This window comes from Anolis sagrei, chromosome 10 (assembly GCF_037176765.1).
Source record: "Anolis sagrei isolate rAnoSag1 chromosome 10, rAnoSag1.mat, whole genome shotgun sequence".
NCBI lineage: Eukaryota > Metazoa > Chordata > Lepidosauria > Squamata > Dactyloidae > Anolis > Anolis sagrei.
This window is the reverse complement of record NC_090030.1, coordinates 10178034-10205515: the sequence shown is the minus strand read 5'-3', so window position 1 is coordinate 10205515 and position 27482 is coordinate 10178034. Positions and strand designations below refer to the sequence as shown.

Sequence of the window (27482 nt, the reverse complement as noted above, 5' to 3'; positions counted from 1 at the left end):
CAAAATGTGGCTTACAACTGAACAGCTGCATTGCCTTCCTGATGATTTTTGCCCCCCCCCCCCCCCCCCCCCCAAAATTAAACACTCGGAGGCGAGGAACACAAGAAAGCATCTGCATATTTTCTAGTGATGGATGCTGGCTTATTAGTAACTATTATGTGTGGGTGAAAGCATGTGCTTGATTACATGTTGCGCCTGGATTGTTATGGAGCAGAACATGATGCTCTTCCTTCAAGGTTGTTCAGCTTTGCTGCTTCCTGCCAAAACCCTGTCTCTGTGCAAAGAAGAGCCAAATCCCAGCCTTGATGAGCCAAATTAACAAAGCAAATTAAGCAAATGTGAACAACGTTACAAAAATAATGTGATTTCTTTATTTTAAATCATGCAATGGGCAATTTGGAATTGTAGGGAGATGAGTGAAAACGTTAAGTCACCAGACAGAGATCAAAATAAAGCTTTGAGGAGACAAAGGCTAGACTCTGACAGTCATTTGACTGCTGCTAGCTGTTTCAAATTTAATTTAACCCTCTTGAATCAAAATTTCTAATTGTTACTCCTATTTAAACAAAATGTTACTTAACTATCAATATTAGTATTTTGAATTCATTTTGTTATGTTTGTTTTCATGCCTTTGCAAACCATCTTGGGGAATCTATTGCAGAAATCTGGCTGAAAGAATTCATCACAGGAAACAGCAAGAGCCCCAAGTACATAGGAAAGGCACAAAGGGGTAGAATTAGATCAGAAAAAAAAAACATTTAAAATCCAGTTTCTGCCTCTTACAGAATTCTGGGGTTTGTAGTTTAGGGAGGAGCCTTTAACAGTCTCACTAAACTACAAACCCCAGAATTCTGCAGGAGGCAGAAGCTGGATTTTAAGTGGATTTTTTCTCTAGTGTGATGAAACCAAAAATTACTTTTTCCCAGTATGCAAGGGGATCTTCAGCCCCCTACAATGCATACAATGGTCAGGTTTTAAGATGATACATCTCCATCACTGGCACCTTGCTGTTATGATAGGTATATTTCGAAGGTTGGAAGAATATATTGCCATTTCCCTGACCATTTATCTTGGTTTATCACAGAGGCAGAGTAAGGAAAGTCAAAGGCAGCCAACTATCATCATCAGTCAAAGACTCATTCGTCTCTACCAACTGCTAAGGAAACGTTTAGTAGGGATAACAGAGAACAGGATTACTAATGTCTGAAAGTTTCCTTTCGATGCCAGTACCGGGTTTGAGGATCCCTTCAAAAACAAACATTCTAGAGCAAAAACTTAAGAAATCCAAACAAACAAAAATTGGGTTCTGTGGGTATACTTTGTACAAGGAGAGATGGAAAGACGCCTTTTAACTGTGAATCTCTAGAATAAGATAAAAAGCAAAAGCATATAAATTACAGATCCCGTTTTGTTGCATAAATAGCTACTATACAGTTATGTACAAAGTAACACACACACACCTTGCATTTTACCAGCCACTCTAACTGCTGCAGGTCTTTGTGGTACTGATCGAAAATGAAATTCCAGATGTTCCCACTGCTGTGGAAGCCACCAGTCACACTAGAAGTGTCCCTCCAATTTCCCTCCAAAGTATGGTCAACACAAATTAATATTGTCACTTCCAATCTTCTCAACATTTCCAAGCAGTTTTCCTCATTTCGTAAGAATGAAAAAACACCGGTCCATGTTGGAAGGCACCCCTTTTTTGTTATCTTTTCTTCTTTACTCAGAAGATGTGTTCCCGAAATAGCGGAATGTTGCATGTTGCACGGTGCAGGAAGCCAGCTCCACTAGTGCTGCAGCCTTGGGGTATCCATTAGTACTGTGGAAATGACTCTCAAAAACAGGAGCACGGCAACCTCCAATGTTTTAGCTCCGATAGGAAGAAGAGTAAAAACCAATCAGCCTGTTGTTCCGGCCACCTTGCTTGCTTTTTTCTGAGAAGATTGAGACACACGGTTGATGCTGCTCTCAATGAAGAGTTTCAGGCCTTGTAAGTCTTGGGAGTAGAGATATTCCAGGTACCAATCCCATCTCCTCCCCTGCAAATGAAACATTACAATGGTGAGTGCTAGGACTTCCAACCGTAGAAGCACGTTCTTGCATTTGCTTTATTTATCGGTTCTATCAGCTCAATCCAAAGTCCAGCACTTTACCTGAATTAGCTTGAAGTTAAGAACTTTGTCTTTCGGTTGAACCTGAAGGAAAAATAAAATGAAATGCCAGAAATTAAAAAAGGAAAATATCTTCAACTAGGGCAGGCTAGCAAATTTATGTATTTATTTATGACATTTATATGCTGCCCTTCTTACCTTGAAGGGGACTCAGAGCGGCTTACAAGATATATACACACACACACATGCATACAATATATTATATTATTAGAGTACAATATCAGTATTATATATTACTATATTGTATTATACCATTATATTGTAATATTATTAGTAATATTACATCTATATATATAAATTTGTTAGGGGCATCCAACGAGGAAACAAAACTCAAAAACCCCCCAACAAAACTTAACCAAAATTCCCATGCCCATAACACAACCCACAAGGTACAAACATATCTACTCAAAATGAAAAACAACACAACAACACACTCACAAAACGGCAAAACAACAAAACTCAAAAATCCCCCAACGAAACTTAACCAAAATCCCCGTGCCCATAACACAACCCACAAGGTATAAACATATCTACTCAAAATGAAAAACAACACAACAACACACTCACAAAACGGCAAAACAACAAAACTCAAAAATCCCCCAACGAAACTTAACTAAAATCCCCGTGCCCATAACACAACCCACAAGGTACAAACATATCTACTCAAAATGAAAAACAACACAACAACACACTCACAAAACGGCAAAACAACAAAACTCAAAAATCCCCCAACGAAACTTAACTAAAATCCCCGTGCCCATAACACAAACCACAAGGTACAAACATATCTACTCAAAATGAAAAACAACACAACAACACACTCACAAAACGGCAAAACAACACAACTCAAAAATCCCCCAACGAAACTTAACCAAAATCCCCGTGCCCATAACACAACCCACAAGGTACAAACATACCTACTCAAAATGAAAAACAACACAACACACTCACAAAACGGCAAAACAACTGAGCATGCGCATTGGCACCCAGCCGCACATGGCCTTCCGGCCAACGTTCCCTCTGCGGAAACCATGCCCACTCCAAGCCCCGCCGCACCGATTCCCGCACACACACACACCCTGCCGCACACACACACGCAACCCCACGCTCCATCACTCCCCCCACTGCCTCACACACACGCAACCCCACCCCCCCCGCCGCCGCACACACACATGCAACCCCACTCCCCCCGCCGCCGCACACACACACGCAACCCCACGCTCCATCACTCCCCTGCCCCAATCTTACCTCCTTTTACTTCAGGTCACCTCCAAACCCCACCCCGCCCCTTCCCGCCCTGTCAAAATCTAGGAAAGACAGGAAGGAAGGAAAGAAGGAAGGAAGAGAAAGGGAAGTAAAGAAAAAGGGGGAAGGAAGGAAAGTTAGAGGAAGAAGAAAAGGAAAGAAAAGGAAAGATGGAAGGAAAGGAAAGAGAGACAGCAGAAGAGAAAGAAAAAGGGGGAAAGAAGGAAAGAGATAGAGAAAGAAGAGGAGAAGGAAAGATGGGAAGGAAGGAAGGAGGGAGGGAGGGAAAGAAGGAGAGAAAGAGGGAAGATTGGCCACAGCAACACGTGGCGGGTAAAGGTTGTTATTTCTATGATTATTATTATGCTATTATTCTTCCTCTGAGACCCTTTTAGGGGGAATGGGAGAGGTGTCAGGTCCCGGAGGCAATGCATTGCATTATTGTTATTGTTATGATGGTGGTGAAATAAAAGGAAATAAAAAGTGAAAGAAGGAAGCAAACAGGGAGGGAAGAAAGGCAAAAGAAGAAAGGGGGAGGGAATGAAGGAAAGAGAAGGATGAAACCAAGTAGTGAAAGAAGGAAAGAAAGAAAGAGGGAGAGAAGGAAGAAAGGAGAGAAAGGGGGAGGAAAAGGGGGAAGGAATAGGTAGGGACCTCTCTTTCATAATAGTCCAGATATCTGCCTCAACTTTGATAAGTTTTACTATAGGCCACAGCAACGCGTGGCAGGGCACAGCTAGTGTTATATAAAATATTTAATTATAACATATCATTAGTAGTATTATATTGTGTTACATTATATTATAAATATTATATGTATATACAATATATTATAACACAATTAACACACTAATACCACACTAATTCCAGAATCACCTTCAGAAACTAGTAAATTGAAGGCAGCATGGTTTGACTGACATTCTAAACCTTAGTGGGCAGCACTGTAAAATAAGCGTTTTAGAATCTGTGCAAAAGCTGGGTGATAAAATCAACCCAGGGTTCAATCATAAAGTCTATGGGAAAAATCAATACAAATGAGACTGCAAAGATGAAATTAATTTCATGTTTTCAAAACAAAAAACAAACAAAAACAAAACCCCAAAACAAAACAGTTCCAACTTATTTTCAGCTCAAAATGTGGAAACTGAAAAAGAAGTCTAGGCTGCTTGTCCCCAAATTAAATTATTATTGATCTTCCGCTGTAAAGGAAGAAAGGGGGAATTATAGTTTCCCGCAATATTTATTTTTGAAGCTATCTTATTATGTTCAGCCACTTTTTTAAAAGGCAAGTCTGATGCCTTACAAAGCTGTTGGATTCTAAGTTCCATGTTGATTCCAACTATGCTGTAGTTCTGACTCTTATGGAGATGACAGGCTACCATGAAAATAATGCAGCTCTGGTTTCTTGTAGGTTGCAGAAATCATCCCACAATCCAATTTATTTTTGACATGGTAAGTAGGGCGCTATATGATTATTCAGCAGTGGCTGAGTTGAAAGCATAATGAACTCTACAATAGTTGAATCCAGAATAACTATGGTATGGCATTTGAATCATTGCTGTTTTATTTGCCGTGAGGAGAGGCGGGTAAGAAATAAAATTATTATCATTATTTCATACACAACAGGATTAGTACACAGCAAACACAATCACTATGCTGGCTGTTGCATTGGATCACATGTCAGACACTTCCCAAGTGTCTAACTATGTGATGTATTGGCGAATAATGTTTGCAGATCCAAGTAGGATAGCCTTTTGCACCTGACAGGTGGTAATTTTGTCAACGCCAATTGTTTTTAAGTGCAGGCCAAGGTCTTTAGGCACTGCACCCAGTGTGCCGATCACCACCGGGACCCCCTTTACTGGCTTGTGACAGAGTCTTTGCAGTTCAATCTTTCAATCCTCATATTGTGTTATTGTTGTTATTATTATTATGATTATTATGAGGAAGGTGCTCAGATTCCAGGCTAACACTACTTGGGCAGCAGGTATCTTCTGCTGTGTGATAGTGCCCTCTGGTGATCTGAAGAGCAAATCCCACTTTTGTCTGTCTACAAAAAGGCAATATTATTAAGATTATCACTCACTGAGGAGTAGATGGCTTGTGAGCTGAAAAGCCTGTTTTATCCTTGGCATCTTCAGAAAAACTATTATTATTATTATTATTATTATTATTATTATTATTCCATTTTTCTCCCATGGATGAGACTCAAAGCGGCGAACAATGGTAAAAACAAATGAGATTACATGATACAAAACCAAAAATAAAACAGATAAAAAATAACATGTTACATAAACCAAATATGACAAACTTAATAGATACAACATGTACCACTAAAATTCCCTGGGCTTCAGGCCACTGAACTAGACCATAAACATTATACTAATCACTCTCTAAAACCATGCTGAACCTCTGCATGTCAACCAGTACACCCAGTTTTTTTCATGTGACTTGAGATAACTGCAATTCTGTGAGAGAATTAGCTGTCTGCAGAGATGTTGTCCAGGGATGCTCAGATGTGTTATCCTCCTATGGGAAGCTTCTCTCATGTCCCCGCATAAGAAGCTAGGGCTGACAGATGGGAGCTCATCCCATCATGTGGATTCAAATTGCCAATCTTCAGGTTAGCAGTTCAAGGGTTTAAATGAACCAGATGAACCAATAGCTGTTGATTGAGAATTAGGCTGCCATTGGTTACTTTTAGGCACAACTTTATGGCCCCGAATATGCCTATGTACCAGTGGAGTTCCAAAAATGTTTATCCGCTGCATATTCTTTTTTCAAAACAATTATGACATGAACACCTGGACTTCAAAGCTATGAAGTCTATACATGTAATCCTGATGTGAGTCAGCAGCATGCATACTATCTCTACAATGGTCCCAAATACAAACAGAGTGAAGAAAGAAGTGATTTGATAGGCTTCCGTTCCAACAAATAGGGCCAGGACTACTTAGACCTACTGTGGAGTAAAAAAGCCAGGAAATATTCTGATTCTGTGAGCCTTGACAGATAGATAAAGCCTTGAATTCAAATCTATGAACACAACTATATCATCCTGTTTCACATATTCTAAGGAGCCTGTGCAGTTGCAATTCCAACAATAGACAGGGTATAGGGTTTTTTTAACTTTAAAGATCCCACCCGCTGTCACCAATTGCACAGACTGTTCCTAATTCTGCCACCAATTATACAGGTGTGGATGACTATGGATGTAATTAATCTCAGGCCTCAATTGTTGATAAGAATTTATTATAGGGGAGGCCAATTATTACTTGTAAATTAAGGTAACTGCCACCAACGTGAGGTATTGGAGGTAGAGATCTGGCTCCACAGACGCAGATTAATGGAGATGAGACGGTCTTCAACAAAAGTTAACAAGTTTATTATGTACAAAGCGTATGGTTGCAGGCTGTTAAATAACTGAATAACTTATAGAACTTTGAGTAACACTTGGTTTGAAATACAGTCCACCCTTCTAGATGACACAACTTGTGATTAACTTTTACTGAGGTGAAGCACTTTAATAAACAATGTTTCTTAATGTGAATAGCCTTCCAATTTGATCTTTTCTTGATCAAATCCCTGATCTCTAGTCCTTCCCTGACTAGTGATCTAAACGAGCTTCCTTTAGTCTACTTTAACTAAAGAAACTGGTTAGGTTTCTCCCTTCAGCCTTCCTAGACTGAAAAACCTTCAGCTATTCACACACACTGACTCTCCACTCCCAACTACCAACTGTCCCTTTTCAAAGACGCAGATAACATTTTCTTGCTTGGCTCCACCCACTTCTCACTCTCATGCCTGGTCTCCTTGGCAACCTCACTGTGGATACAACCAGTTAACTCTAGTTTCAGCTACTGTTACCAACACAAATATATTCTAACAGTTAAACATATACATAGTATCAATGACTTCTGCACAAACCTGTACAAGTCTATAAAATATAGGAGGAAACAAGAAAGACACAATGTCATCTGTCTAATCCACACACACACACAGATTTAATAGCCTTCAGTTACTACCACGGTACCAAAGAAACTCTAGGTAGATATTACTAGAAAAATATATTTCCATACCTGCTCCAAGAACAGCATTGCATAGCCTGTCAAGGCAGGGTGGTAAGCTAAGTTCAAGCCCTTCCTGCACTCCTGCATCCTGGTCTTCTCCAGCACTTCAGAGTCCATGAAAAGGCCCAGGGGGTGGAGGTCTTTCTCAAATGCATTTGAGGTCCACAGGCACCCAACCATGGCAGTGATGTATTGGTTGTATTCTTGGCATGTTCGGTTGCTAAAGGTGAACTGAAGCACAGGACAAAGGGGAGAGCAATGGCAACGTTCATCTCTCGCTAACAAGCAACATCACTCCAACAGGCTCACTATGCAATCATTACACTAGGTAACTAGATTTCTCAAATTTTCTTACATAGTGTTATCTACAAAATATCACTGATCGATCAGATGATATTAGCCCTCTGTATGTATTTTTTGTTTTGTTCTTTGTAGTAGGCTTGTGCATGGATCCGATTTAGCCATTTTTCTTTGGCCAATCTGGCTTCTTTGGCTTGGTCAGATGGCCGTAATGTCACGGTTTCCCATCTGTAACAGGACCACATGGCAGCTGATCACAACTCCTCCTCCCCTTTTCGGGAGCATGCAACATGCAAAGAGGCTGCTGCATGCTCCTCCTTGCATGGGGTTTCCCTATCAGCCCTGCCTGTTGGGCCAATTGGAGTAGAATAACACCGTGATGTGTCTAACTCAAACTGTGTCTGCTTCCTTAACCCTATTGCTGAAACCCAGGCTCCCTTGAATGGAAGAAAGGAAAGGGTCCCAGGAACGAAAAGGGGAGCCTCATAAGTTCCCCATTGCTGCCAATGGGATGGATGTAGCCATATTTTTTGGCTGCGGAACAAAAATGCCTATCCGGCTACCTGCCCGTTTTCGGGAGTCACGTGAAAACGGATACGGGGTTCTACTGAAATCCGGTCCGCAGAAACAGATTGAGGTTCAGCTGAAATGCACAAACCTACTTTGTAGTATTTAACAGTAACATAGTAATGGAGAAGAGTTGAGTAGTTTTTTTATTAAAAGATATATAATCTTATAATTAATTTATTCATCTTATTATTACTGTCATATTATGATTTTATTTATTTATTTACGACATTTATATGCCGCCCTTCTCACCCTGAAGGGGACTCAGAGCAGCTTAAAAGTAATATGTAAATACAATATATAATATTATTACCATAGCACAATATAAGTATTATATATCACTATATTGTAGTATACCATTAAACTGTAATATTATTATATAAATATATTAACATATTATTATTAGTAGTAGTATTATATTGTAATATATTATAATATTTTCCCCCTTTCATGAGAATTTATTAATTAGAAAAATTAGTAGTTTACTATGTGGGTAACAGAAATAACAGTATTAAAACACATTAGTTTTGGAATACAATTACCAGCATCATTACTTTCAAAGAATAGTAAGAGTAGAAATGTTATGAACCTGGTTTGGAAATTTCAGATGTAGAATGTTAGGGATATGGAAAGGGTCAGAAAGATTAGGCGATTTTAAGGAAAACTGTTCCTCAGCTGAAAGTGGGAAAGGCAAGAAAGTTTGGAAAATAGGACAACATAAAACAGATGGAAGCAAGTGCTGAAGACTGTCAATGGGATTGTGTTGGATATCAGAGGTAAAAGACTCCAAACAAAGTCCAAAAATGTCTTATTGTTTTACCTGCTTAGTTTGTTGGTTTTGTTTTGCAGATAACAAGTTGGCTCGATACCTAAAACAGCAGAGGAAAGAAGGGGTTAAGAGATATTCAGAGATCTATTAAACAGCACGTGTGTAATATAAGATGGGGGAATACATAGTGCCCAAGAGCACGATGAATCAAGATGTCCACAGCTTGCTTCTTGTCTAAAATCTTTAGGTGGCTAATGCAAGTCACTTGTGCCGGCAGGACTGATGACCAAAAGGTCAACGGTTTGACAGATGGAAGCCCATCTGTCAGCTCCAGTTTCCCTTGCAGGGATATGAGAGAAGCCTCCCACAGGATGGTAAAACATCCAGGCGTTCCCTGGGCAACTTCCTTGCAGACGGCCAATTCTCTTGTGCCAGAAGCGACTTGCAGTTTCTCAAGTCGCTCCTGACATGAAAAAATAAATCTGCAACATGCTTGAAAATGACACTAATTGATAGATAACTGTGGAGTTTTTGAACATTTGAAAGTACACGTTACACCTTCCTCTTCTTCCTCCATCTCTTAGCAATTCGGCTACAAGTAACCAAGAATTGTTAATGACCTTTCTACTCTCAAAAGCAACAAGACACCGAGAGAACATAAAATGTTCCCCATCTTCTTTTTAGTACTGCTACTCTTCACGGGGATTCCTCCCACGACTTGTTAGAATAGCAGCCATTTCCAAAGCAGACAATAGGAGGAGAATAGGAGGAGTCATGTGTGACAGTTCTTTTATCATTCAATGGCAAGCGTACTGAACTCATTGCTGAATACAAAGTGATTCAAGGAGGAGTTCAAGAGGCCCTTTTCACAACTCTCAAGCACCTGTGGGAGAGGACAGCAGTTAAACAGATGCTCTTTTCCATTCATCGGTGTGCCTGCCTGTACACAAAGAAACTGTTGCTTTCCTAAAACCAAAACCCCTGGGCAACGTCCTTGCAGATGGCCAATTCTCTCACACCAGAAGCGACTTGCAGGAAAACTTACAACAACCCAACAACAGGAACTCTTTGTTTAAGGTGACAGTGCAGATACCTGGATGTATGGAAGCTGCACTGTGCAGATATTCTAAATGCTGCATTGGTAGTTAGCAATAGGATAGATTATAGCCACCTAGATAAGATGTTGAGGAGAACTTGGAAGTAGTAAAGGTGCCTCCAGGGCAGAAAAAACAGGACCGTTACAATACCTGTACATAATATGACAGAGACGGTTGACCGTGACAGAATCCATACTGAGCAGTGCTGGATAGAAGACCCCAGCAGGTGGCATCACAACCAATGGGAGATTGTACTTCTGATACACATCACACACCTTTAAGTAGGAAAGAGAGACAGATGAATTATTATGCCCAACACTCTGCCTTTTGTATAATAAAAGAAAAAGGGAGAGGCTGCATTGCGCTTCACAACCATCACAGCTTTCTACATGAGATTAAACATTTTGCCTTCAGGGCATCTGAAGAATTACTTCCTCCTTATTGTCTTATTGCTGATTTATTCCTAGTTGTTTTATTTCTACTTTATTGTAGCATTTTGAATTAATCTAAAAATAGGATTTATACAGGCAAATAATTTTATTAATCTATTTATTTATTTATTTACTTTATTTGTTCTCAGCCCTTAGGCGACTCACATTTCTATGTAATGTAATGTGTCTTCCTCCTCCCCTGAAGTATTAGAGAAGGGGGGGGGGGGTTCATGTAGCACCCAGATATTGCAGCTCTCAGAACTGCCCACCTCTGTTGCTCATGGGAGTTCGGTGTGCCAAGTTTGGTTCCATTCCATCATTCTAAGACTGTATTTCTCAACCTTCCTAATGCCATGACCCCTTCATACAGTTCCTCATGTTGTGGTGACCCCCAACCATAAAATTATTTTTGTTGCTACTTCATAACTGTAATTTTGCTCCTGTTATGAATTGTAATGTAAATATCCATATGCAGGATGTATTTTCATTCACTGGACCAAATTTGGCACAAATGTCCAATATGCCCAAATTTGAATACTGGTGGGGTTAGGGGAGGGGAATTCATTTTGTCATTTGGGAGTTGTAGTTGCTGGGATTTATAGTTCACTTACAATCAAAGCATATTCTGAACCCTGCTCTTGATCCCACCAGCATCGCAGGCGCGATTGGGGGGGGGGGGAGAGGGCCTTTTCGGTGGTGGCCCCTCGACCCTGGAACTCAATCCCTAGGGACATCAGGCAGGCCCCAACTCTGGCAGTCTTTAGGAGGAGCTTGAAGATGTGGTTGTTCCAGTGTGCCTTCCCAGAATCATGATCCCATAGCACTTTGTCCTCCGAAGGACTTTACATTTTAGGTCTGCTTGTATGTTTTCCACAAACGCCACTACCACCTTTTCACCCATGCTCCAGCATTATGTTCAATTTCAATTTTACATTTGGCCTTCCCACAGTTTTAATTTTGTGTTGTCTTATTGTTAATGTTGCATCTCTTATTGTACATGTTTTTTTATTTTAATTCCTTGTATTGTTGTTATTATTGCATGTATTGTTGTATTTGGGCTCGGCCTCATGTAAGCCACATTGAATCCCTTGGGGAGATGGTAGCAGGGTACAAATAAAGTGTTGTTGTTGTTATTATTATTAACTCCACCAATGATGGAATGGAACCAAACTTGGCACACAGAACTCCCATGAGCAACAGAGAATACTGGGTTTGTTGGGCATTGACCTTGAGTTTGAAAGTTGTAGTTCACCTACATCCAGAGAGCACTATGGATTCAAACAATGATGGATCTGGACCAAACTTGGCACAGATACTCAATATGCCCAAATGTGAACACTGGTGGAGTTTGGGGAAAACAGACCTTGACATTTGGGAGTTGTAATTGCTGGGATTTATAGTTCACCTACAGTCAAAGAGTATTCTGAACCTCACCAATGATAGAATTGGGGCAGACTTCCCACACAGAACCTCCCTGCCTTGAAGGGACTCACTGGCACAAGCCTCCCTCCAGTCTCACAGGCTCTTCCTCGCCCGCACATGCGCACCACGCTGCCATATGCCAAGCACGCCTGTTCTCCCCTCCCTGCTTAATCTCAGAAACAACCCCCCCCCTTTGGCTGAGAGGCCGGTCAATCACAGCAGGAGGAGGGCTTTTGGTGGGAGGATTCGCCACCCTCTGTTTCCAAATAGGAAGAGAAGGACAGGCAGAGAGATCTTCAATCTTCTCTGCCAATGGGGTTCTGAAGGCCATCAGAAATATATGTTTTCTCGTAGTCCTTGACGATTCCTCTGAAAACCCCTCATGACTCCTCCCCCAAGAGGTCCTGACCCCCAGGCTGAGAAACGTTGTTCTAAGCACTGTAAGCTACACCAACTCCAGTCAGCATGGCCACTGGCCATTCACATCTAGAGCCCAGCACATTTGAAAAGCAACAGGTTGTTGAAGATCACAGAACAAAACCACAGACTAAACTGGCAGGATGAACAGCTTACATACTATCTCATAGAAGTCCAGGATGAAATGCATCAAGAACGCAGAATTGTTCTCCAAACGCAGAGCAATAGTTGAAAGCCAGCCTACAAAGTGGATGGTCTCTTCCACAGAGCTGACTACCCCAGAAAGTGTTGTGTTCCTATAGAAAAACAAGACAGAACTATCAGTATCAACCACTTACAAGATAGGGCGTGGCTGTCTTCACGCAAAGCTACATGTTCACTTGACTGCTTAACGGTCACTATATAGTACAGGAGTTCTGAGCAGCTTTTAAATGCCGTACTTACAAGATGTCAACATTCAACTGTGTTGCCATGTCTGCTTGCACGATGTGCCAGTTCAGCCAGTTTAGCAACAGCTCCCTCAGAGTTTCAAGAACACTACACTGTAGAAAAAGAAACCATCAATGGGTCAACTGTATTTCAGACTTCGACCACGCTCATTTGTACACTATTAAGGAAACATTTCTGAAGCTTGGCAGCAGCAAAATCAGGTTTACAAATAGCCACAGGGTCATTAAGTAGCTATGTCCAGTTTCTAGAAAATCCCTTTGCTTTTGAACATAAAAGCACCCACAATTGCAACAAGTGATTCACCTCCTTCCATTGGCAAGGATAGTAATCCCAGTGTTATTCAAGGTTTTGTCTTGTATCAAGACGAATGAAACTTGATTTACTTCCCGGTTGTCAGTGGTTGTTGACGTCAGCTCAAGAAAACAGTTTTTCAATGTGACAGGGATCAAATGAATATAAGCCGACCCGAATATGAGCCAAGGCACCTAATTTTTCCACAAAAAACTGGGAAATCATATTGACTCGAGTATAAGCCGAGAGTGGGATCTGAATCCCACTCTTATCAATTTCAAAATAAAAATAGATACAAATTACATCAATTGAGTTATCAGTAGGATAAATGTTTTTGAATATTTACATAAAACTGTAATTTAAGATAAGACAGTCCAACTCTGATGAAACCATTATTCTAACCTCCTTCAATGTAAATGTGCTTACGTATCCTTCTAACAATAATAAAAGGAGCAAAATAATAAATACAATAAATGTAATACCGTAATAATAATAAATAGAGCAAAGAAATGGAAATGTAATAACTATAATAATAGAGTAAAATAATAAATGTACTACTAATAAAAATAAATATAATAATAATTATAACCGAGTAAAATGATAAATAAATTTGACTCAACTATAAGCCGAGGGAAGCTTTTTCAGCCTAAAAAGGGGGTCAAAAACTTGGCTTATACTCAAGTATATATGGTGCCTAAGTTGGCTCCTTCCCCTCCATTACCTTAAAATACAGAGATGATGTAATGAAAAGTTGTGTCAAAGGCCTGAAGAGATAAGGCTTCATTTCTACAACAAAGAAAGAAAAGAACAGTGACTTCTTAACAATCATGTCTACTTTGACTATTTATTTAAAGGGACAAGGCTCTTTGGCTGTGTTGCATACCTGAGAAAGTGCTGAGAGGGATCCAACTCACCAACTGCAGAACCTGTGCTCGACAACAATGGCCATCCCAGAAGGGCAGGCTCCTGTATAAGAATTCCTCACAGGATGAGAAGCCCTCCTGAAAGGGACAATTGAGACAGTCAGCCAGTCCTTTTCTTCAGCCAGTCTAGAATGGCCACTGTGTGCTTCAGAGTGCTAGAAGAGCTGCATGCAAACTAACCTGCAGGAAACATTCAGCTTCCAAGACTGTATCCAAAAAGTCTCTGAACTCCAATTCATATTGCTGGTTTTCAATCTTATACCAAGGACATTCTGAATCATAAAAGAAAAAGCTAAAAGTAATGCTTCCATCCTTCCCACTTCTCCCACATTCATACATTAAGGAAAACCCCACACCAGTCATTATTACCATATGTATTCAAGTATAAGCCAATTTTCAGTCCTTTTTTAGGCTGAAGAAGCCCCCCTCAGCATATACTCGAGTTAAGGTTATTTATTATTTTACTCTGTTAATATTATTATTATTATTATTACATTTATTATTGTACTCTATTCATTATTAGTATTACTACATTTACATTATTTTACTCTATTATTAGTTTTATTACATTTATTATTTTACTCTATTATTATTATTACATTCATTATTTTACTTTATTATTGTTGTTATTACATATATTATTTTATTCTAGTTATTATTACATTTATTATTTTACTCTATTATTATTATTACATTTATTATTTTACTCTCTTTATTATTATTGGAAGGATACATAAGCACATTCATATTGAAGAAGGTTAGAATAATGTTTTAATCAGAGATGGACAATCTTACCTTAAATCACAGTTTTATGTAAATATTCAAAAACATTTGAACAACTGATGTCTCAATTAATGTAATTTTATTGATATCTATTTTTATTTTGAAATTTACCAGTAGCTGCTGCATTTCCCATCCTCGGCTTATACGCGAGTCAGCACGTTTTCCCAGTTTTTTGTTGTAAAATTAGGTTCCTCGGATCATATTTGGGTCGGCTTATACTCGAGTATATACGGTATGCCTTGACACAATTCAGGTCCATTGAGAGGGTATTTTGGATCATGCACCACATTTGAAGTGGGATGTGAACTGAAGTGATACAACTCAAAGCATGTTTGCACCATGAAAATTACTATATTAATATAACACCTTTCCACAAAAGCCACAAGTATCACATAGAACAAGCCTTAACATGTAAACCAGTTGTAAATTGTTAAAAACCACACAATAAACCATACTAGCCTGCAACCCATGGCTAACATGGGAAGAAACATCGGCCCAGATACCAAGCCAGTCTCCCTACCTTCTCTGAATGTTTGACCCATCCAGTAATACATTCTCTGGTAGACAGAGTCATCTTTCACACAATTGATGTGGTGCAACAATAGTGGATTTCCTATCACTGAGCCTATCCGTGAAGGGAACTGTAAACATAACCAGAGGAAGAAACTGGTTAGAAAGGAACACACAAAAACTCAACCACTCTCTTGTTTCTCTGTACTTTTAACACCACAACAAGACATTTAAGACTAGATTTATTGTGCAGTAACACAAAGAAATCATAATAACAAATCTACATATAACTTTGACTTAAAATCATTAAAACCATTAAACACAAGACATCAACAAAATTTAAACATTCAGACAAAGCATTAAAATCATCCTAGTATAAATATTAAAATCACAGTACAATAAGTCTTAATACTTTATAACACTGTATTAAATGGAATAGGTCTTTTAACATACTCTCATTTAGGCCTGCTCGACCTCTATCAATCATTTTTAGAAGCATAAGAAGTTGAAATATTCAATAGGGTTGATTTAATCCCAACACATTCCCTCTGGTCACTGGGATATCTGTTAATTACCTCTAAACAATGAATGTTTTCCAGAAGCTGGGAGAAGGTCTGCAGCTGCTCCACTGGTAAGAACTTAGTGTGATTGAGGACATCAGTATAGTTGGGCTTTTGACTCCTATTTGAGCCACCAGGGTTGGCGGTACATGCAGGAAGAACCAACATGGAGTTCAATTTCTGTAGAGAAAGTAGAAATGTCTTCGTTGGCAGCTCATGGCTATTTCCTCAAAATTTTGTTTTCATGTCAGGAGTAACTAGAGAATCTGCAAATTGGTTCTGGTTTGAAAGAATTGGCTGTGGGCAAGAACGCTGCCCAGGGGACGCCCGGATGTTTTACCATCTTGTGGAAGGCTTCTCTCATGTCCACATATGGGAAGCTGGAGCTGATAAACAGGAGCTTACCCCACTTCCCGGATTTGAACCTCTGACCTTTCGGTCAGCAGTCCTACCAGAACAAGTGTTTAACTCATTGCGCCACCGGAGGCTCCTCCTCAAGATTATGCCATTGCATAAACACCTGATCTTGGCGGGGACGAGAGACAGGGCCTTCTCTGTGGTGGCCCCTCGGCTGTGGAACTCCCAGCCCAGGGATATCAGATCAGCCCCCTCCCTCCTAAGCTTTCGGAAAAAAACGGAAACTTGGCTCTTCAAGCAAACTTTTGGAGCCTCAGCTTAATCCGATAAACCTGAATTGGAAAAACGACCTAGGAATGGCTAAGACGACATAACGGATAAGGAATGAATATGAATATGACGACATAGTTTTAAAGTTTTTATTGTTCACTGTTTTGATTTTTTTAGATATATTGTAATGTGATGTTTTATTTTTATTGATGTATGTATTTTATATATAGCATCGAATTGTGCCGATTGTTCACCGCCCTGAGTCGCCTTTGGTCTGATATGGGCGGGGCAAAAATGATATAAATAAATAAATAAATAAACTTAAAAAGCAAGAAATATCTGGGAAAGGATTAACTGGGAAAATATATCATGGATTAATAGGCGAGGAAATAGGGTTAAAGTTGTTAGAAAAGGTATGGGAAGGAGACCTAGGGCCTCTGAGAGATCTGGAATGGAAAAGGGTTCTAAAGTGGAGAATGGTGAAGAATATGACAATAAGATTAAAAGCAAATGTGTACAAAGTCATATTGAGATGGTATACCACACCAGTTAAATTACACCTGATGGACAGAAAGCAAAGTAAGCTCTGCTGGAGATGTGGCATGCATAAAGGGACATATTTTCATTTGTGGTGGGAATGCCCCCAGCTGAAGAGTTTCTGGAACAATATATTTAGGGAAATAGGTAACATTATAGGACTAAACATTGCCCTGGATGGTAGGTTAGCATAACGAATTGATGCCACAAAGCTGAACTTTGAAATGAAAAAAAAGAAAAGAAAAAAAGAACTGGTGATGATTTTAATCACAGTGGCAAGACTTTTAATTGCAAGGAATTGGAAGACAGTAACCAATCTCATGCTGGAAGCATGGTATGGGGAGGTATGGAACATCACCTTAAATGATAAATTATCAATGGAAGTGAGGGTATTCAGGGGAAAAATTAAAAGATCAGAATTTGATTCATACTAGTCCAATTTGAGCTGTGGTGTTGGAGGAAAGTTCTGAGAGTGCCTTGGACTGCAAGAAGATCCAACCAGTCCATCGTCCAGGAAATAAAGCCTGACTGCTCATTGGAGGGAAGGATATTAGAGACAAAGTTGAAGTACTTTGGCCACATCATAAGGAGACAGCAAAGCTTAGAGAAGACAATTATGCTGGGGAAAGTGGAACGTAAAAGGAAGAGGGGCCAACCAAGGGCAAGATGGATGGATGGCATCCTTGAAGTGGCTGGACTGGCCTTGAAGGAGCTGGGGGTGGTGACGGCTGACAGGGAGCTCTGGCGTGGGCTGGTCCATGAGGTCATGAAGAGTCGGAGACGACTGAACGAATGAACAACAAAGTCCAATTTCATCAAAAAACAATACAATCTTGTTCATCAGGAATGTTGGATATGACATTTGTTTACCTGTTGACTCATAAATGAATGGCAAAGGAAATTATACTTGGTCAGGCCTTAGTGGTGGGTTTATGTGTTTGTAAAATGTTCATTGTTTTGTGTTCTGTTTACACTGTAATGTTGATGAATGTAATTTTTTTAAAAAATTTTTTTTAAAAAAAATGCAGTGGAAGTGTGATGTTAGAGGGGGAAAGCAGCCAGGGCATGGAAAAACGCAGAGACTGTACATGTCTTGCCATTTCACAAAGTTGGATAGCTAATAAAAAACCAAATCAAAAGTCAATAAGCTGTTAAATAATGCCACATAGCTTACATAAAAGTTAACATAATTAATATAGTCCAATGAAGGCATTCAAGCAACCTGCAAGCTAACTCACTCTCTTCCGTGACTGGAGACCGCCAACGCCTATGTTATCTGGTTTAGATGCAGGCAGTTCCCCATAGATTCGCCTTTTTATGTTGCTGATTGCAGATTTCCACACATTTCCCAAATTCCTAAACCGTGCCTGGAAACAAAGTTAATGAAAAGTTATAAGATACAGATGTTATTAATAGAGCTATAACCCATCAGATGGTTACTTGTACTCAGCCACGTAACCCACAGAGCAGCCCTCTCATCTCATAATAGCAAGAAGCATTAATGAAAAACATCCCTCTAAGCAGTTAACGCACTCACTATTAGAGTTTTATGCAAATTAACACTAGAATCTGTTACTCAGCTTAAATTCTGTTTTGATTCAGGTTTGGATGAATCCTTCTGAAAATATTAGTTTGCAACTAGTTCAGCATGGCGCTTACACAAAAACAGAGTCCCATTTGAGCCTAAAATTCATTTCTCTATGCTTTTAAAAAAATCAGTTTTGCTCAGCTCATAGCTATATACTACACACTGATTTGATGTTTGTTGGATGGCCGAATCATTTTCAAAATTTGACCTTTGTGGAAGCCAAAGTGTCCAACATCCAGAAGCATACAGCAGTCCAAGAGGCATCTCTAATAATAGTTTACATGGAACTGTATAGCTATGGTATTCTAATTTAATGACTGTGGCAACCCTGGCTTCCCCTTGATTTACCATTTCATTTTAAGTAACATGACACGCAGAGTTTAAGAGAAAGCAGCAATGTACTTATCAGTCTCATAAGCCATTGTTATTGGTTCAATTTGGAGTTTGAAAATTTAGTCACACTGAATTTTAATACATTGTCCCTTGCCAACAGAGCCCGGCTCAGTCCTTATTTCTAGCTATCCTATTCCTCACCTTTATCTTTGTGGGTAGAGTCACAGATACCATTTCCGGAGCAAAGCTCTTGTACAACAATAGCAAGGTTTGCAGAAGAGGCTCGGGTCCCTGAAAAGCAACCAGAGAAAAGTTAGATTATGTGTTCCTGTCTCATCCACGGAAGCAGGCGTTCAAAAAGAGTTGATTTATCATTTTACTGTAACGATGGTTTTATAACTGTACCAATACCAACTGGCTTGAACTGGTTTTGCCTCTGTGGACAATATGTTTAAATCCAGCAAAAAAAATTAATTCAGCTTACTTTTTAAAGTGTTTTGTTATTATTAGTCTGAGGTTTTAATATTACCATTTATTATTATGTTTTAATTTTTGCCTGGTTTTTGTATTGTGTTTTATTTTTCATTAGGTTTTTGGGATTGTCGTTTATGTATTATTTTTGTGTTTTTGTACTGTATTCATTTTCTGAAAGCCACATCGAGTTCAGGGGGCAGGTTATAAATAAAGACTATTATTATTATTATTATTATTATTATTATTATCCATCTGTGGCAGCCATCACCTATGAACTTGCTGCTTTAGCTATTGGAAATCACTGTAATCATGACTTGCAGGTGCATTATCAGAAGAGTAAGCCAAAGATCACAAGAGAGAGATGGGCTCTAGCACTGTGCTTCCTTTCTTTTGCTTATACATAAAGTGCAACAACATATGGGTAAAAGACAGAGAGATGGAGCACAACTGAGCAGAAGACAGAAGGGAAAACTTACTTGTTTTTGAACCTCACTCTGTCCACCTGCACCATGCAATTCCCTCAGATGACTCCTGACAGAATATGACTCACAGTAAATAAGAAAAACTTGATGGCCACTCTATACCATTTAAAAAAATACTTACATATTATATAAAGTGCAATTATGACCGGAATGGCCCCTGGACTATGATTTCGGACTGTGTGGTTTCAATAACTGATTTTAATATTTAGATGGTCTTTAACTCTATGGTTATTAATGCATGTTTATTTTATTTGAATGTCTGTATATGCGGCATTGAATTGTTGCCTTCTTATAAGTCGCTCTGAGTGAGAAGGGGGGTATGAATATAGTAAATAAAATAAAATAAAATAAGTAAATGTTAGTTAATGAAAAATCTTTTAAAGGTGCTTTGACTTGAGTTTCAAATAACTCACCTTCCTGGTTTGTAGATCTAGGAGCCTCCTCACACGGAAAGGTTTTACTACAGGGGAAAATACAAATGAAATCCCATAATACCAAATTCCTTATGTTGTAAAATGTCATCAGTTGTAAGCTTGCTTGCATGCTGGTCGCTTCTGTGGCGAGAATCAGATCTACAGAGACACTCGCTGGAACACCTCAGCAAGTGAGAGTCCAAAAGTGGCAGGCTCAAACCCAGAACCTCAACCAATGGCTGATACCAAATGAGAGACTCCCCCCTGGGCACACAGAGGACTGGGCGACTTGGAAGGCGCTGAACAGACTGCGCTCTGGCACCACGAGATGCAGAGCCAACCTTCAGATATGGGGCCACAAAGTGGAATCCTCGACATGCGAATGTGGAGAAGAGCAAACCACTGACCACCTGCTGCAATGCAACCTGAGCCCTGCCACATGCACAATGGAGGACCTTCTTGCGGCAACGCCAAAAGCACTCCAAGTGGCCAACTACTGGTCAAAGGACATTTAATCAACCACCAAACTCACAAATTTTGTATTATATCTGTTTGTTTGCTTTATTCTGTTAGAAATGTAATATAATTGACTGGCTGCCCTGACACGAAATAAAAAAAAAATCGATTGTAAGACACACCGTAATTTTAGTACCATCACTAACAAAATCACAAGATACACTTGTGATTCTAAGACACACCCCATTTTTAGATATACTTATGTAGAGAAAAAAGTGTGACTTCAAATTAAATACAGTAATTCTTTAATTTAGAAATTTTGTTGCTCTTCTGCAAGACAATTTTAAATGAAACAATTAAGATAAATATTCCAAATGGTGAGACAATTTGGAAATAGGGTAGGACAGCACAAAGAATGAAGACAAATCATGCTTTTTTTTGCTATAGATATTATGTTGCCAGATTCAATTAGTTGACACAGTAAAAGGCATCATACGTTCTATTCAACAAGATAATCCTTGAGCAGTTTTTTTTAATGTCAGGAGTGACCTGAGAAACTGCAAGTCGCTTTTGGTGTGAGAGAACGGGCACCGTCTGCAAGGATGTTGCCCAGGGGATGGCCGGATATTTGATGTTTTACCATCCTTGTGAGAGGCTTCTCTCATGTCCCCACATGTTTAACCCACTGCGCTACTAGGGGCTCCAATCCTTGGGCGGTAAAAAATATAAATGACTAGTCACTGTGACAGAAAGCCTGTGTCAGGCAATGGATAAAAATCATTCACTTTTGCAATCACCGAATGTGCCATGAATCCAACTGGAATCTTACCATTCTCTCTCCTGGTCAGCAAGTAAAGCACGTGGCAGACATAGGGGAACTGCAGAAAGAAAATCCTTGAATGAACACAAGCAGTGAACTTCAAAGATTGCATGTTCTCTTCCTAATTTGATAAGTACAAGCAGATAGTGCTTATTCTACTCTTCGTAGAATGTATTATCAAAATAATTTAAACACCTTATAACTTTAAACACAGATCTCTTGTGAACCACATTCATTTTGAAGAAATAACCTGCCCAGTCAAAATACAACCCAAAATAAGACACAGGATGACTCTTGGCAACTAAGTAGAAGAGCTAATTAAAATTATCATAAAGAATGAAGTGGTACACTGTCAAAGGGAACATTTTTTTTCTTTCACTATTTTTATCTTACCAGTTTTTCATCTTCTAAGAAGTTGAAGAAGAAGCCATAGAGAGCATTAATCTTTTCCTTCTGATCAATGAAGTCAAACATTGCAATCAGCCATTTTAAAAAGAGTGCCTAATAAAGGGGGAAAAACATATCCTTCATTAAGAGAGAGGCAAGCACAACAAATCTGTTATGAAATATGGTGAATGTGCGGGATAAGCCCAAATGAAAATAAATATTACTTCTAAAAATGGAGCATCAACACCATGCTTGATACTTTACCTGAGTAGTTTTAGAACATTTGCCAGCACAAAGACAAGACACAGCTGAAACAATTGAATCGTCTGTTATTGTGGATGTGGGAATCAAGTTCTTCAGCAATCGACTATTTACCATTTCAGCTGGAAGACAGTAAGATCAACCACTTAGGTTTTCGTAGTATTGATAATCTTTTACAAGCTAGTAGAGGCTCACATACAGCAATTCAAATGATCTCATGTACTCTTCAAAGCCAAAGGGAAATACAGAAACAAGAAATGGTTTTTACCAAACTTGCCACTGAGTGCCACATTCAGCAAAACATCAATTTCTTTTGCTTTCAAGCCCCTTTCTTGGGCAATCTTTTCCACAATCGTCAAGTGTTTCTGTAGAATCTCATTCTTCAGGGAAGTGCGGCCTTTTACTAGGAAAAAAAAATCAAAGCAGGTAAAGTTGCACATTAAACACAATCCTGAGAAATGTTTCATATGACATTTTCATTTCCAAGTACCCTACATCACCAATTTTTCCTCTCACAAAATGAACTTTTCAGAGGTGTTTGAAAGTCAGAAGCGACTGAACGAATAAATAACAACAAGGGTGTTATGGTCTTAGTGCACAATGTTTTCCTTTCTATTTAGATGAACATGATTAATAAACATATTTCTGCTGTTTGCTAAACAAAAAAAAGCCACAATTGGAAATATTAGGCTGCACTCAATCTAACTTCATCAGCACAATGCCTACTGCTCAGAGTTAGTGGAATGCTATACCTAGAACCATAAGATCTTAGAAATGGAAAGGAACAAAGAGCTGTATAGCCCATTACCCTGCTATGTGGGAATACGCAACTAACAAACTCCTGCAAGATGCTCAGCCAACCTCTATTTAAACTTCCAAAAATGAAGATTCTCCACTAGGTTGTCTATTCCACTATTGGACAGCTCTTACTGTAAAAAGGTTCTCTTAATGTTTACGTGGAATCTCCTTTTCTTGGAATTTGAACCCACTCACTCGTGTCCTTGTTCCTGGAGCAGCATAAAACAAGCTGCCTCCATCTTCTACATGCCACTCCTTCAGATATGTAAAGACAGGTATTGTGTAACTTATCATCAAATAAGTATGAACAATGAAAAGCTACAAAAAATTAATGAGATGCAACCCTGTAATATCCTTCAGTTATTTTGCACCACGCCTTGTATGATCTCTTGCAATTGTCTATGCTGACTGGGATTGATGGACATAAAAGACCAAAACATCTAAAGAATAATATGCTGAGGAAGGTTACTTTAACCAGATAAGCAATAACACTAGCCTTACTTATATTCTTACCTTTCTTCAAAAAATTAAGTGCTTCTTTAAGAAGGTTTTGACTGTCACCCTCTTCACTGATACACATCTGTGCAGTTTTATCACTCTGTGCATCTTTGCTGGCAGCATTCTTTGTTCTCCATGCAGAAAGATTTGTGGCCTTGCTAGAGATAGCAGGCAACGTTTCTTCTGGCTGTTTAGCACTTATGCCTTTCTTCATCCTTTCCAAATCCGTTGCAAGAACAGCAAAGCAAGTCCACTTATTTTCATTTGTCAATATCAGTTTTTCTCTCTAACAGTATATGAATTTTGAGCCAAAAATGAACGAAAAGCTACCTAAAAGACAGAAAACAAACTTAAGCACATTTTTTTAAAAACCACTAAGGAGCTGCTATGTGTTCCACACACAAGTACATACAAATCCTTGCCATCCCAAGAAATAAAGAAGCTCCTTAAAACACTTATTTTCTCATTCTCACCAACCATGCATCTTCCACAGTTGGTAATGAGAGAGATCTCACACTGGATCTACACAGCTGTATCATCCAGTTACTGAATCCAGATTATCTGTTTTGATCTTTAAAATGTACCAGTTCTGGCTTACACATAAATTCAGCCGAAGGAAAAATTAGGGGATAAGGAAATATTTATTTATTTACGATATTTATAGCCCGCCTTCCTCAGCCATATGACGACTCAAGGCGGGTTACAGATTGGCACAATTTGATGTCAGGCATTCATAAAAGTGTCATTAACAACAATCAAAATTACAATATAAAACATAAATAAAACCATTAAAGCATCTTGTTAAAAATGTTATCCAGTAACATCATCTGGCCATTCCATCTGGCCATAAATACATATTTATTTATGTATTTATTTCTGGTATTTATACCGAGTGTCTTCTCTACCTCCGAAGGGGGACTCAGGATGGCTTACATTTGGCAATGATTTGATGCCGCTACATATAAACAATTACAATAATCCCGCAATAATTAAAATACATAATACATTAACTAAAACAGTACATAAAGCATTAATTAAAACAATAAACAGTATCATCAGCAGACTGAAAGCCAAAACTAAGGTTACAACAACATATGTTGTAGAACTCCAGTATGCTGATGACAACGTTGTCTGTGTGCATTCCGAAGAAGACCTACAAGCCACTCTAAACACCTTCGCAGAAGCATACGAAAACCTCAGCTTGTCACTGAACAACGAGAAAACCAAAGTGCTCTTCCAGCAGTCACCAGGCAATCCCTCTCCAGAGATACAGCTTAATGGTGTAACATTAGAAAATGTTGACCATTTCCGCTACCTTGGCAGCCACCTCTCCACCAAAGTCAACATCGACACCGAAATACACCTCCTGAGCTCTGCGAGTGCAGCATTTTTCCAAATGAAGCAGAGAGTGTTTGAGAACCGGGATACCAAGGTGCTTGTTTATAAAGCTGTTGTCCTCCCAAATCTGCTATACGCCTGTGAAATGTGGACTGTCTACAGACGTTACATGCAACTCCTACAACAATACCATCAGTGTTGCCTCTGGAAAATCCTGCAAATCTCTTGGGAAGACAAGTGGACAAATGTCAGCGTGTTGGAAGAAGCAAAGACCACCAGCATTGAAGCGACGGTCCTCCGCCATCAACTCCACTGTACCGGCCATGTTGTCCGGATACCCGACTACAGTCTTCCAAAACAGTTGCTCTACTCTGAACGGAAAACGGAATGTTGGTGGACAGAAGAGATTGAGAGATGGGCTCAAAGCCAACCTTAAAATCTCTGGCATAGGCACTGAGAACTGGGAAGCCCTGGCCCTTGAACGCTCCAGCTGGAGGTCAGCTGTGACCAGCAGTACTGCAGAATTTGAAGAAGCACGAATGGAGGGCGAAAGAGAGAAAAGTGCCAAGAGGAGGGAGTGTCAAGCCAACCCCGACCGGGACCACCTTCCACCTGGAAACCGATGCCCTCAATGCAGAAGATACAGATCAAGAATAGGGCTCCACAGTCACGTACGGACCCACTGCCAGGATACTACACTGGCAGGGCCATCATCCTCGGACTACGAGGGCTCGCCTAAGTAAGTAAGTAAGCATCAGCTGTAGGGCCTTTCCAGTCATTTTCCAATCTTTTGCTGTTGTAATTTTAGAGTTTTTTAATACTGGTAGCCAGATTTTGTTCATTTTCATGGTCTCCTCCTTTCTGTTGAAATTGTCCACATGCTTGTGGATTTCAGTGGCTTCTCTGTGTAGTCTGACATGGTGGTTGTTGGAGTGGTCCAGCATTTCTGTGTTCTCAACAGCAAAACAGCAGAGAGGAAACAACCAGGCACATCTTAACACCTCTCAACAAAAGATTCCCCCAGGCTCAGCCAGGCCTTCAAATGCTAATGATGGTGGTCAGTTGAAACATTCACACCTAGCTCCAGCAGAGAAGAGCTCTTTGCCCCACCTGGAGGAGGAAAGGCCCAAGTGGGCCCAGGCCTGCCTTAGGCCATATCCCCATTTAATACATTTAAAGTTTGCCAAAAAGCCACATTGACCCACTGAATACTGAAACACTCCTGCCTTGACTTCCCCCGCAGAGGCCTACCTGTTCTCCCCTCACCGTCGAAACCTCCGCCGCCACAACAATTCCATTTAACCGTCACTTCAATTCAAATTTTCCGCCCTGCGCATGCGCAAAAGAGTATTCCAGCGGCGAAGACAGGAAGTGGGCGGAACGGGCGCCCATTGGTTGCCCCGCGAAAGGTCTTTCCGCGCCTGCGCAGAAGCCTCCCTCGCCTCTGCCTTTTGAGAACCGAATGACATCATCTTCCTCCAGATGTGAGCGGAACTGCGCATGCTCACGAAGAGCTGTAGCGACAAGGTTTGAGAGGAACTACGCATGCGCAAATTGGAAAAAAGGCGTATTTATTTCATTCATTTCTACTGAAAAGGTAGAATTACGCATGCGCAAACTGGAAAAAGGCGTGTTTACAAATATGTAAATATCTCTTCTGATTGTTCATAGGACATTTCCCATCTAGAGCCATATATTATTATATTAATGAAACATTTAAAAGTATTAAAGCAATTATATTATTAATTGCTAACATTATCATTAATATTAATCAATTTATAATATAATTGTATTGATAATACATTTTATTATAACAATATATGTTATTAATATTATTTTATAATATAATACTATTATAATAATATAATATATACTAATATCATTAATATTAATCAATTTATGTTATAATTTAATTGATAGTACATTTTATTCTAACAATATATTTTATTAATATTCTTTTATAAAATAATAATAATAATATTAATAAAATATATTGTTATAATAAAAAGTACTATCAATACAATTGTATTATAAATTGATTAATATAAATTATAATATTAATAAAATAATATATTGCTTATCAGATTAATATCAACAATAATATAATATTAATAAAACATTTAAATGTATTAAAGCAATTATGTTATTAATTGCTAATATTATCATTAATATTAATTTATTTATAATATAATTTTATTGATAGTACATTATATTATAACAATATATTTTATTAATATTCTTTTATAATATTATACTATAATAATATAATATATACTAATATTATAATTAATGTTAATCAATTTATAACATAATTTTATTGATAGTACATTTTATTATAACAATAAATTTTATTAATATCTTTTATAATATTATAATACTTTTATAATAATATAATATATACTAATATTATAATTAATATTAATCAATTTATAATATAATTGTATTGATAATGCATTTTATT

At 38.9% G+C, this 27482-nt stretch overlaps 1 protein-coding gene across 2 annotated transcripts; it reads right to left on the bottom strand.

Moving 5' to 3' along the window:
- Positions 1-348: 348 nt before the first annotated feature.
- CENPI (centromere protein I) lies at positions 349-26384 on the bottom strand. 2 transcript variants are annotated; one of them, XM_060756366.2, is made up of 21 exons: positions 26273-26384; positions 23699-24013; positions 22656-22790; positions 22391-22509; positions 22133-22240; positions 21749-21797; positions 20464-20510; positions 19296-19385; positions 18412-18540; positions 16025-16189; positions 15460-15580; positions 14337-14428; positions 14117-14234; positions 13955-14019; positions 12937-13034; positions 12653-12788; positions 10373-10497; positions 9177-9225; positions 7499-7720; positions 2157-2198; positions 349-2042 (listed from the first exon to the last, which is right to left on the bottom strand). In XM_060756366.2, exons 2-21 carry the CDS (start codon positions 23895-23897, stop codon positions 1902-1904), a joined length of 2250 nt encoding a protein of 749 aa, XP_060612349.2. In that variant the 5' UTR covers positions 23898-24013; positions 26273-26384; the 3' UTR covers positions 349-1901. The 2 variants fall into 2 exon arrangements, with proteins under 2 accessions (XP_060612349.2, XP_060612350.2); XM_060756367.2 differs by having other exon boundaries at positions 23699-23898.
- Between the last annotated feature and the right edge of the window lie 1098 nt (positions 26385-27482).

Bases quoted from the DNA above. Each gene is read 5' to 3' on its own strand.
- CENPI (XM_060756366.2), bottom strand. From the start codon at position 23,897: ATGAAGAAAGGCATAAGTGCTAAACAGCCAGAAGAAACGTTGCCTGCT. The intron at 14,235-14,336 runs GTTAGTTTGCAT...TGTCCCTTTCAG, and splicing joins AAGCTGAATGTTTCCTGCAG to GAGGGCTTCTCATCCTGTGA. The intron at 10,498-12,652 runs GTATGTAAGCTG...TCCTACTTAAAG, and splicing joins TCCTGGACTTCTATGAGATA to GTGTGTGATGTGTATCAGAA.